The following is a 12,366-nucleotide window of genomic DNA, read 5'->3' as shown; positions in this document are numbered from 1 at the left end:
CTGTGACGTAATTAAAAGGCAGGAACAAAACGCAGGTACGCCCTCCTCTAACCAATCATTTTTAGCAAACTCCACATCCAATGTAACAGGCAGTAACGTTATCCAATTGGAACGTACTAGGTTCTCTGTCACACATTCTATCCAATTGCATAGTTGTTGGGCGGAGCCTCGACCAGGAACATTCCCCGGCACAGTTTCTCAATCTGCCCAGTTCGATCGGCAACGGGAGCGGAAAGAGGAAAGCTGAGAGCCCGAAGGCAGTAGCCCCCACCACCGCCGGCCCAGGTTACCATCTAGCACCGGGAAACATAACAGAGAGCCGCCGCCGGCAGAAGCCATTACCAACCCGTAGTAACAATGAGCAGCGAGGCCGAGACACAACAACCGCCGCAGCCTGCTGCCGACGCGGAGAGCCCATCCAGCCCGGCAGCCGCAGCTTCCGCGGGGGATAAGAAGGTCATCGGTAAGGCTGCTGGAAATTAGCTAGTTAGCTAAGGTGGTTTGAGATCATGTAACGTAAGCGGCGATGCGCTAAACCTGCTATTTCTAACGTTAAGACCACTATCACTAGCTAAATTAGCCGTTGAATAACTCCTTTCGATTTTAGCCCAGTTTTAATAATCGTTACATTTAATTTGTGATGGTTGAATAGTGCTTGGTCTATTTGGTGTAGGGTAGACGATATTATGTTGAAGTCGTACTGTTTACTTTTACCGATTTATACCTTTTTACATTATTTGACGGTTAGTCAGTTGGAAGACGGATCGCGTTGTCTGTGCTAGCTAAACTAAATCATATTCTCTTGTTTCAGCTATGTAACATTAATGGTAAATGGATAAAATATGTAGTTGTTATACGGGTACACCACTCTTATGCATGTACAATTTTATAAAATCATTTTTAAAGCCGTAATCTGTCCGGTCTCCTGGCTGTCGGCCTCCCTACGTCCGATATCCGCCATTGAGTGCCATGTTGCCGGCTGGCCGTCACATGCACGTCCCTTCAACTTGTTTCTAGCTGTGTGAGCGTCTGTTCACTAACGTTAGCGCCACACTTCACATGTTGTCGGACAACTGTAATTACCAGCAGGATTTTGGAGCGCTGACATTAGCTTCGGTTACATTTTGAGACAGGACTGACACTTGATCGCGACTTGTTTGAACACATTTATTTCACGGCGCTCGTTTAACCAGTTACGACTAGTTACTGTCGTCGAAAGAAAGCTAACGTTAGCTGATGCTTGTCCCTTTGTTCGCACGAAATGCTCTGGTCACAGTACCCTTCCCCCAAATACTCGAAACACGGACACACGATTTTGCCCAGTGTAACTGTCACAACGGTCGTACGTTGTAGACTGATTCAAGAGGATTTTACTGGAAACGGCTATGGAATTTCGCCCGAAGACACGGGCTATCTCTGGCCTAACGCTAGCTACTTAACTGCGATGGTAGCTGGTTTGCTAACGATGTTAGCTATTTACATGGCTGAAGGGGCCACCCAAAATGTCCGCCCGTCTGTTCAGCGATTGCACTCGTTCTTTTTCGCCGTATCTCTGTTGTTTGCTAAAAGTATTAATTCAAACGACATTCCCCCTCACGTTCCTACAAGACATTCCCTTACAACGAATGCAGCGCAACGCGCAGGGCTCCTTTTCACTTGCTGGCACTAATCCAACCACATGGTTGAGAACGTTAGCTACATGTAGCTACGCTAACCAGCCAGCTGGTCTGTGCTCGCTAACGTACCCGGGCGCCACTCTACCACGTGTGAGCGCTCACGCACTGGGAAGCACTTAAAATGGGGCAATGGGTTTTTAGTAGTTGTGGGTAGAAATGCGGTCTGCTAGTGCGGCATAATGTGTTGCTGTTATTTAACCACATAGACACACAAATCGTGCGGGTAATGAATATTTACAGGCACATGTCTTAACTGGCACATGGTGCTTTGGGTCGTGCCGTACTCCAAGTCCACCTGTCAGTCAGAGGATACCCATAAGTATAAGGATCTATAAAAAGGGTGACAGTTGGAGAGTTAATTATAGCTTACACGTTATCCGTTGCTATGGTTAGTTTTTCGTCATGTCGTTAATATGTGACACATGAATAAGCTTGTTGGAAAATGTGTTAACATTTTTTTTGTTTCTTGTCCATTGCAGCAACAAAAGTCTTGGGTACAGTCAAATGGTTCAACGTTAGGAATGGATATGGTTTCATCAATAGGTGAGTGGGTCCAGCCTGCAGATAGACCCTAATATCAACCTTGTGTGTGAAGGGACATGCTCAATCCTATTATGGATTTGATTTGCTTACAAAGCTGAGCAGACGATTTGCCTGCTGGTCACATACTGTTGTTGCGTACAACACTTTATTAATCCTTACTCTTGCTGGTTTAGCTGCAGTCATCTGTAATATAGCTCAACAGGATACTGCTAAATTTTTTTTCTCCCCCTATTCTCTAGGAATGATACAAAAGAGGATGTTTTTGTACACCAGGTAAGTTGTAAATAGTGTTTTTTTTTATTGTGGAAATATTGACAAATATCAAATCTAACATAAGCTATATATGGTTTCAGACAGCCATTAAAAAGAACAACCCAAGGAAATATCTTCGCAGTGTGGGAGATGGAGAAACTGTGGAGTTTGATGTAGTTGAAGGAGAGAAGGTGAGCATTAGATGGAATTTAGTTTTATAACTAGGCACAAAGAGTTTAGTTGGCGGCTTCTACTTCTACACACTTTATTGTCATTTAACTGTACATTTAGTTGGGTCAATTGAATATTTTGAAAAATGTACACAGGGAGCAGAGGCAGCAAATGTCACTGGCCCAGGAGGCGTTGCAGTCCAGGGAAGTAAGTACGCAGCTGACAGGAACCGCTATAGGCGCTACCCCCGAAGGAGGGGCCCTCCCCGTGGTGGTGAATATCCAGAGAACTACCAGAGCGACGGTGAGGGCGAACCAGGCAGTGGAGGTCGTGACAAACCCAGCAGAGAGGGGGGAGAAAGCGGTGCTGAAGGAGACTCGCAGCCACAGCAGCGCAGACCTGGTTACTCTGGCAGACGGCGCTATCCGCCATACTTTGTACGTAGACTCTACGGCCACCGGCCCCCGTACACCAACGCACCACGCGGAGAGATGACTGAGGTACGCTGTCACAAGGCTACTATGCTGAAGCGGGCACCCAGCTGTCCCTTAAGTTTGTGGACACCTGAGATGACATGCGCCATAAACACTCTCCTCTGAATCCCTTACGTGGTTGTGAACAATTAGCCGTGGTGTATCGGGGGCCTTTCCATTCTTTTCTATACACAAATAGGCCCCAAATTTCTGGAGTACATTTTGGATTCCTACCACTCTCAAAATTTAAGTGCAATCTGTCCGACTTGATTACAACTCACAAATTTTTTTAAAGTTTTTGTGTTGACTCTGCGCGGGAGTGCAAACCTTTGTGTCAGTTGGTGTTTGATCTGTTTGCTTTCAGGGAGGTGAGGGTGACGAGAGCCAGGGAGGTCCAGACCAGGGCAACAAACCAGTGAGGCAGAACTACTACAGAGGCTTCCGACCAAGGTTCAGACCAAGGTTTGCATGTTGGCTTTATTGACGCAGGGCTGCAACAATGGGGAAAATGAGATATTAAATTGTCTCGATTGTCACTTTTAAGATAAACCTAAAAAGGCTTTCTAAAGTAAAACCTCAGTAAACACAGTCTGTATTGACTAGAAAATGTTCCCATTATTGCAACCCAAGCTCAACTTGCTGCTATGCATCCAAATTAGGTTCATGAATGAATGTAGCCGCACTTGTTGTGGTTTATGTATTCTCTTCATATCTAATATTGTGTTTTTGTGATTTCTTACGACTTCTTGATTTTTGCTCATTTCAGGGGTCCACCCCGCCCCAGACCGGTGAGGGACGGTGAGGAGGACAAGGAGAATCAGGGTGGCGAAGGTGGTCAAAACCAACAGCCCCGCCAGAGGCGCTACCGCCGCAACTTCAACTACCGCCGCAGACGCCCACAGACTGGTGGCAAACCTGGCCAGGAAACCAAGGAGGCCAAGACAGGAGGTGACCCATCTGCAGAGAAAACGTCCGCTCCCGAGGCCCAGCAGGGTGGGGCTGAGTAGGAGACAACCTGCCCACCGGCACCTACCATCTTTTACCATCGTCCGGGTGAGTCTGTAGGTTGACTGACCTGATTCACTTTTTGAGTTGTAAATTTATATACAGCCCATCTTCCCTTTGGACTCTGGAGCTAACCTGATAGATAGTACCTGATAGGCTTGACAGTATGTGGAAGACTTCTAACATAAAAGTGTAGTAATGCTCCGGTAGTGTTTGCAAAGTGAGGCCGTCTAGTCTGTTGTTGGCATTTTTCTGGTTCAGCAGTGGATGATCCAAACTATGAGGTAATGCAGTGGATTGTAAAAGCAAACCGTTAGGCGAAACAGAGCCCACACACTATTGTCTCCCTTCTCAATGAACTGCAGCTTTATGCTCTGGACTTTGTCTGGTGAAGGGTAAACTGCTACATGACTAGATTTAAATGTTAAAATAATCAATGAAATACATTTTTCTTGTTTCAGATTTTTTGTCAAGAAGAAACATCAAACAAGATCTGAGCAATAAAGAATTGACTTGACGATCGTCCCAAGCTTGCACCATGCATTTGACCAGATTACCACCGATTTGCCTGCAGAATCTATGCAGACCTATTTTTTTTCCATTATTTTTATGTGACAGCTACCAAGTTTTGGGGAAACAGCAAATGTTTTTCTAAATCTGTCCTAAGTTTTTACACCAAATGGTTTTTAAAAAATGGAATTTGATATCTGGTCAGTTTGACATTTTTAAATAACTTTTTATGTATTCAAACATTTTAACAAAATGCAAGCTCAAATAAAAGTCCAGAAACCAGACACTTTTTCTGTTGTGACTTTATTTATGTTTTTAATTTCTAATATAAAGGTTAGACTGTGAAAAGTAGTTCAGAGTTGTGCAGTGCATGATATTGAATCAGCGACTGGTACAGAGCACTTTAAAACTTTTTAAACACATCTAGTTAAAAATACCTATACAATATGTTGACTGTGGGACATAGAATGTTACCAGTATGCTGCACTAGTTTCTCATATTTTCCTTGTGACAGGATTTTTGAAAATGCATGTAGACATTAACAATTTCTTCTAGTTTCAAAATGAAACCTGAACCTGAGGTTAAACATTTACTTCATCTTGAAACTTGCATTTACACCAATAAGGACATAAACGTGGATTTGAACTGTACAGTGTATGTTTAGGTCTAATAATTGTTATACAGCGCAACATGAACAGACACAAGTAGAATTCAATCCCAGACCCCGTTGGTTTTGTTGAGCACATCCTCTATGATGGGGCCACCAGGAAAGCATTGGACTGGTTCTGATACTTTTGAGGATACCGGTAAACGTCCGCATTGTACAATGGAGCACTATAGTTTCCTAAACGTTGGTCTCTTTGCGCAGACGCTTCATACGCTGCATGTTGCTCTCCATCTCAGTGGGGTTCGTGATCTCTGTGGCACAGCTTGCAGGAAACCAACCCCTCTTTCCATCTCGCATTCTCTCTCCATAGCACCAAGCTGGGAAGAGCAGCGTTTGAGCACGGGACATACTACAGATTCTACATCATTACAAGTAGTTTAGTGATAAAACTTGGTTTTTACCTTCCTCCTTATTCATGACGATGACCAGCTCAGCCTGTTGCAGCCCCAGCTCATCTGGCTCCTTCGGCATGTAGGCTTTAGTGGCTTCATACTGTGGCAGACCTAAAACGTTAAATGAAACCTTTATTGACACACCTAGATCCCATTGGTGTTAGCAACTGTTCTGTCAGGGAACTGCCGTTGCTGCGAGGTACGCATCCATTCAAAATGGTGATTGATGATAGCAATACAGTCACTGTTCAGCAAAACATATTAAATCAGCAGGATATGCCATGATAAAGGTGTGTGTATGTTAAACATTGGATCATACAGAAAAAATAAGCAAACACTCTACACATGCACTGAAATGTCAGATCACATTCCATTGGGTACATAAACTGACTCACCATCTGTACAAGTGCCTGTCTTCTTGTGCTCTGTAAGACCTACTATCCATCGTGCTCTTTCCACCCTTGGCAAAAGTAAAACAAAAATAAAAACAGTTCTCAATTAAGACGGTACATGTGGTAATATAAGCAACACTGCTCACGAATGAACTAGATCCCTTTTTCAGGTTGGTATGGAGTCTGACCAGTAGGGGGAGACACACTCAAACAAAACAGCTGTCGGGTCAAGGAGGTGATTTGAAATCAATTAGGACAGTAGCCATCATTTCTCATTCAACATTTAGTTTCCTGAATTCTTAACTCTGCTCGTGTGTTACAAACTGAAGTTATTTATTACAGGCTAAAGGAAGCATAGAGTAGCAGTACCTAGTTTCAGCCACCAGAGAGATTTGCTCTGCTTTGCCATCGCTGTTCTGGCCCATCAGCAGTTTGAAGGAATGACTTGAATTGTTCTTAGCATTTGGAGATGTAGATCCCTCTGCATCCTCCCCGAAGTCCACTTCCATGTTTTGCAGAGTGCAATAGTCCATCACGACAAAGCTCTCCTCACTGAACATAAACAGTTTCATTTATATTTCAAACAAATTCACTTTAATTGATGCAACCTGCAAGGACACTAATTGTGACCTTAAATGGCAAGTTTTACAAGTCACAGAGCAGTATTTCTAACACTGGGTCGCAGCGTAGTCTTCACAATCCTCAAAATGACTCCAGTGTTGTGGATAACTCCTCTGAGCTAATAGTGTTTCCTCCCCAACTCACAACAAAAAGCTGTAGTCTGTTGAGCTGACATGCTGAATGCAAGATTGAAGAATGTGAAGTATGCTCAGGCCACATCATCATTCTGTCCCTTCCTCTCTCCTCTTCTGTTTCTCATGTTCCTTGCCAGCCAGCAGCTGGACCAACTTAGCGTCCAAAGGAATCAGCAGCAAAACAACCACAAAGATCACGTAACACTAAACATGTGGTTCTGAACTTTAGACCCCGTCTAATCTATTCCATGTAGGTTAATTTTTATTCTAAAATAGATTTGGTTTGCTGCAGTCAACCTCACTGGTGGCATCTTGGCTGTTAGATGTGATATACTGTGACCAACCTCTTCTTCCTGGTAACAATCAGCACGTCATTGAACAGGAACAGGTAGTAGCTTCGGTTGCTGAAAGCCCTCCAGATGCTGAGCTCCTCAGAGGAGACGGCCAGCTCGCCGCGCTTCCTTAGCCACCGCGACGAGGAAATCAGCGGGAATGGCTGCGGACACAGCCCGCATCATGCCGGGTTAGCAAACCGCACTACAGTCTTATCTGCATGTGTCCTTATGTTTATTACCTTAATTTTACCAAAGTCCATCTGCTTCTGGATGGTGTACATCTGCTCAGTCCTCTCCATCCGCCTGGCTCCATCATTGCAGCTATTGACAAGCTGTTGAGATATCATTCACAACCACGACGTTAACATTAGATAATAGATTGTTTTCTACTAAAAAGTGTCATGAGGCTAAAGCATCCCAGCCCTCCCACCTTGCTCATGGCGTGCAGCGCCCAAACAGCAGCGAAGTACTCGGCTGTCTTGTCTGGCGTCTTCTGGCAGATCGTCTGAGACGATGTGAACAGCATCACAGTAGCATTAATCTCAGTGTACATGTTATAAGTATGCCATAACGCTTAATGTATAAAATAAATGCATGTTTGACACTAACATCGAGCAGCAGTGGCAGTCTGGTTACTCGCTGCATGGGAAGGATGAGGAAGGAGATCAAAGGGAGACCGCCGCATTCATGGCTCTGCTCTATTTTCTTCAGCGTCTCCTTAAATGCAGTATTACTGGTCCTGGGAGGCACAAAAACAGAGGAAACTCAGTTCACACAGTGTCGGGTTACTGCAGAAATGCACCGTGTGTCACACTCACAGCAGCTTCTGCAGCGTCCTCTGCTGAAAGGTCTCATTGGAGCAGTAGACGATGTACGGCTCAAAGTGGTGGGCGGCGTGGTTCTGAACAATATCGCTGATTTCCCGGATCACGGCATTTTCACAGTGGCGCCGCTCAAGGTCGTCAAAGAAACTGGGAAATCGAGGGCCAGACATCAGGAAAGACGTGAAAGGGGCTGTTTTTGTTTTTGAGCTACACGTGACTACGTCTGGATTGGAAACCAACCACTGCACAGACAGAGTCAGAACTGTTGTTAATAATTAAGCTGTAAAGCCACAAGTCATTGACAACAGTCTCTCCGAGCATAAAACGCACATTAAAGAAACTGTCCCCTTAGGAATATCATGTTCTTTGTCCAGAGTCTACTGTTATGTAATGCTAAGCTCTTTAAACTGCCTTTTAACAAAAAGGAGTGAACTGAAACCCATAGAAGAGCCCAACCCAGGAAGACACCTTTCACATTCACACACAGATAGCATCAGACGGCGCTCACACCAGGTCCAAGGCACATCCTGGTTTTCTCATGTCACGAATCCCGTTTTTCTTGGAGAACCAATTAAAGTTGCACGCTTGCTCTCCTGCCGTTGAAACTGCATTTTCATTGAAAGTAAAGCCATCAGCACTGCTGCTCTCAGGGTCATTATCATCTGAAAGCCCGGGAATAATCACAGCAGCTAGACAGAAGAACCGGTTTGGTCAGCGTGTTTTAACATGTTACAAGCCTACAGGATACTAAAGAGTAGTGAGGGCAAATTCCCTGCCAGGAACTTCCAATCAATCCTTTCTCCACCTGACTTGTCTTAGTGTAAAGCCTATGCAACTGTCACAAAGTAAACATAAAGGCTCCAGTGCAGCAGGAAGGATTTCAGTTCACAGCTGCAGAGCATTCACTAGGTCCTACAGTCTAGCTTTTCTTTTTCATACATGAGGATCGTTGTGCTCACCGCTTGCTGATCTGGTGGATGACAGAGATGTTGGAGAAGAGGTGGTGGTGCTCTGTGCTCGTCATCGTCCTCTTCAGGGCCTCGCTGTTTCGGAAGTGCTGCACCAAGATGCCCAGGCTGTGCAGATACGAGTGCTCCGACGTGATGATCTCGAAAATGGCCTGTCAAATGGAGGAAGCGTTCTCATTCACAACATATAGACTTTCATTTCAGCAGTTTAAAGGAAAATAAACTACAACATTTAAGGTCAAACATATACTTTACTTTCATATATATAATACTTATATTTTACTTAATAAATAATTACTTAATTATTAAGTATTATATATTGGATTTCTTTCTTTCTTGATCTGCCTCAACAACACAATACTTTTTGTATTCCACTGTAAGTTTTATGCTTAGTGGACAAAGAAAAGTAAAAGAGATTTTAAAAAAATTAAGAGTTTTTTAAAATTTGAATCTATCACTGGTATAACACTATCCATGTCTCATTTTCTACACTTCTGTTTTGTATTTGTGACAGTGACACAGCTGAGAAAAGACCAAGAGAATTTATCCAGTAATGTTTTACAGTGAAACCTCAGCATTCAAGAACACATTACCGAGGGGCAACACTTTGCAGTTCACCCATAAGTATTACTACGCGATAATCCCAACCTCCACCTGAATGCTTTCAGACCTAAACAATTGGCATTAAAGTTTCCCTGAGCAGCAGATCAGAGCACGAAAACTGGAGCCAGGCGGCGACCAACACGCCGAGTGATTACAGCGGCAGGGCGTGGCCGTGTTCACGGACTGCGGAGCACACAGGGCCAACCTTTGCTATTGACACAACATCCTGTGTTGTTGTGCTCATTACAAGTGGCAAAAATCCAGCGCCAGATAAAGTTACAGTTCATTAGTACAGACAGGTGATATCAGCCAATGACGATCAGGTGCTTTCCAGGACTTACTCTGTATTGGGTCACATTAACCTGCACTATTACTCTTTGAAAATGGATATAACAACAAAAACAACAAAACATGACAATTGTGACTATTAGATATTTTTAGCCATAATAACTGAAAAACGCTCAGCTCTCGCCCTATTATGTAGGTCTGAGCCCAGAGACGTTCATGCAGCTTGGAGACGCCTGTGATGGAGACCCTCTTACCTCCTGCCTCTTCCTCTCCTGAGGTGAGACTAACTCCAGTACACCCGTCTCCTTCACCTGCAGAACAGATACAAAACGAAAGCAATGTTAGGCCCTTGAATCCCCTGCACTGTAAATAAATACAGCAAGGAACCAGAGAAGAACAGGAACATCTAGAGCTTGAGCTTTTCTAATGCTCCATCTTAAATTAAGAGCATACAAATAATATTTTATCATATTAACACCTTGTCACACATAGATTATTACTGGTATTTGGTGGGTCAGCGCCGTCCGGGTTTTACCTGCGGCAGCTGGCTCCAGGTGAGCTGAACGGGCCGGTAGCTCTTCACAACGATGCCCTGGTCCTCCTCCGGATGCTCCACCACCACAAAGTCCTCCAGCAGCTCGTCCTGGTTGGTGGCGTGCAGCCCCCGCTCGCGGACGTCCTGGTAGAGGCGCGGCGGGGCTGAGGATTGCATCAGCAAACGTGGCCCCCGGAGCGTTAATGTGTGGACGCACTGGTTTCCACGGTACATTTAAAATCGCTGCTGACAAGGGCTGCGCGTCTTTGGTATTTCCCAGCTATTTGTCATGCAGCCAGATTTAGAAGAGTGGACATTATGACACATAGGTGAACATACCGTCTTTGAAGGAGCCATGATTCTGGTTCCTCTTTCTCCCGAGAGTTCGCTGGGGACAAGAAGACAGCAGCCAGAGTTTATGGTCGCTCAATCCTCCTGCACTCAATTACTAGTCTTTATTTTCTCATGGCATCTAATTCTCTCATCAGGAAGGCCATTTACAGGTAAGAGCCCTGCAGACTGGCTGTATCTGTGTGTTAGTAGCGTCATCCTAAGGTTAACGGACCACCTCGTACCTTTTGTCGGGGGCTACGTGCAGGACTGGCCGCTGTGGACTCTGCGACTGGTTTAAGCGTGGCCGCGGCCCCTTGCTCCACCATGGCGTCCACATCCAGACTGGTCACCGCGGCCCTGTACGACTTGTTCCTGCGGTTCCGCCCGAAAGAAAAGTCATCCCCGTCGCTGTCATAATCGTCCCGTGACACATCCTGTTTCTGCGCTGCCACGGTTCCACTCTTGGCGTTCTCCAGTCCCACGGGGAACGTCACCACGGTGGTGTGGTGGCGGTTTTTGGGCCGGCTGCTCGTGGCTAAATTCTTGGGGATGAGCTGCTGGATGCCGACCTTTTTTGCTGCAAAGCTCTGGGTGCTCAGAACCACCTTGCGAGGTGCTACGGGCTTGTCCACTACATCCTTGCGAGGCGTCGATTTTTCCGCCTGGGGGCCGGACGTGCTCGGTGGCTGACTGCACTCGTCGTCATCGCCCGGCTCCGATATGTGTAGTTCTGTGGAGAAGCGGTTCTCCAGGATTAAAGGGGCCTGGTCCCCGGCGCCGTCTAACTGGCTGTGGGACATGGCGTCCTGCGGCTGCAGCGCTTGGGAAGTCGGTGGAGCTCCTCAGAACCTAAGGAGGAAAAATGGACCTGTAGCTCAAATACCCATTTAGTTTGACTCTCCACTTGCCCCTATCCTGCACTTAACAACCAATCTGTGCCCTAAACAAGCAAAAAAACACAGAATCTACACTTCTATTTCTGACAAACCTTATCCTAAAACATGCTGCAGACATATTATAAACATGTTATTACTGTGGCTGCATGAAAAAACATAAGCATGCCTTAATGTAGCTAATATATATTTAAAATCTTAAAGCTATACAGTAGGTTATGAAAATGAAATAGTTTCTTGTTTGAATGTTCCGTTTCCAACAACGTCGCTGCGCGAAAGACGGATTAGGGTGGAAAAAAAATGTCTTCCTGACATTCCCAGGGTTCATAACAGCGACGTGACACGCACTTCACGACGCAGCGCGAGTGTCAACAAAAAATACCAGCCGTCTTACCTGCGCGAGGCGCCTCGAAACCACCGTTTCATTAAATGACAAGGCGGTGGTTGCGTTGGTTCGACTTCTCTCCAGTGCGTTGAAAAGTGCAGCTTTAGCCGCAGCGGGACTCCTCCGCTCCACTCTGTCACATAGTTCGTGCTCCTCAGTCACTTCCTCCTCTGTTTGCAGGCGCCCATTAAGCTGCCCTGGTGACGTCACCACAGGTGTGCGTCAATCAATCACGGGAACGCGCTGGTTTCTGCTGAAACTGCCGGAAGTGACTTCCACAAGAAAAGCGCGTCCTAATACTTCTTCTTATAATATTTACAGCATGTTTGTAACCAGTCTCAGACAAGTAACAACACCCCAAAACAA

General features: G+C 45.4%; 2 protein-coding genes across 5 annotated transcripts; one reads left to right on the top strand and one right to left on the bottom strand.

Annotated features, from left to right (window-relative positions):
- The first annotated feature begins 222 nt into the window (after positions 1-222).
- Positions 223-4,914, top strand: ybx1 (Y box binding protein 1). Of its 4 annotated transcripts, none has more exons than XM_029156005.3 (8): positions 223-463; positions 2,156-2,219; positions 2,459-2,492; positions 2,573-2,662; positions 2,798-3,079; positions 3,480-3,565; positions 3,882-4,168; positions 4,582-4,914. In XM_029156005.3, exons 1-7 carry the CDS (start codon positions 358-360, stop codon positions 4,120-4,122), a joined length of 903 nt encoding a protein of 300 aa, XP_029011838.1. In that variant the 5' UTR covers positions 223-357; the 3' UTR covers positions 4,123-4,168; positions 4,582-4,914. The 4 variants fall into 4 exon arrangements, with proteins under 4 accessions (XP_029011838.1, XP_029011837.1, XP_029011836.1 ...); XM_029156004.3 differs by having other exon boundaries at positions 3,480-3,577; XM_029156003.3 differs by having other exon boundaries at positions 2,798-3,142.
- A 2-nt stretch (positions 4,915-4,916) lies between these two features.
- On the bottom strand, positions 4,917-12,197 carry arhgef16 (Rho guanine nucleotide exchange factor (GEF) 16). Its single transcript, XM_029155996.3, has 15 exons — positions 12,010-12,197; positions 10,965-11,571; positions 10,729-10,777; positions 10,390-10,553; positions 10,109-10,165; positions 8,955-9,115; positions 7,990-8,142; positions 7,781-7,910; positions 7,602-7,676; positions 7,411-7,503; positions 7,181-7,332; positions 6,451-6,633; positions 6,085-6,149; positions 5,699-5,800; positions 4,917-5,614 (listed from the first exon to the last, which is right to left on the bottom strand). The coding sequence occupies exons 2-15, from the start codon at positions 11,520-11,522 to the stop codon at positions 5,475-5,477; spliced, it is 2,082 nt and encodes a 693-aa protein (XP_029011829.1). The 5' UTR covers positions 11,523-11,571; positions 12,010-12,197; the 3' UTR covers positions 4,917-5,474.
- Positions 12,198-12,366: the final 169 nt, after the last annotated feature.

Source organism: Betta splendens, chromosome 7 (genome assembly GCF_900634795.4).
Source record: "Betta splendens chromosome 7, fBetSpl5.4, whole genome shotgun sequence".
Lineage (NCBI taxonomy): Eukaryota > Metazoa > Chordata > Actinopteri > Anabantiformes > Osphronemidae > Betta > Betta splendens.
This window is presented reverse-complemented; position numbering and strand designations above follow the sequence as displayed.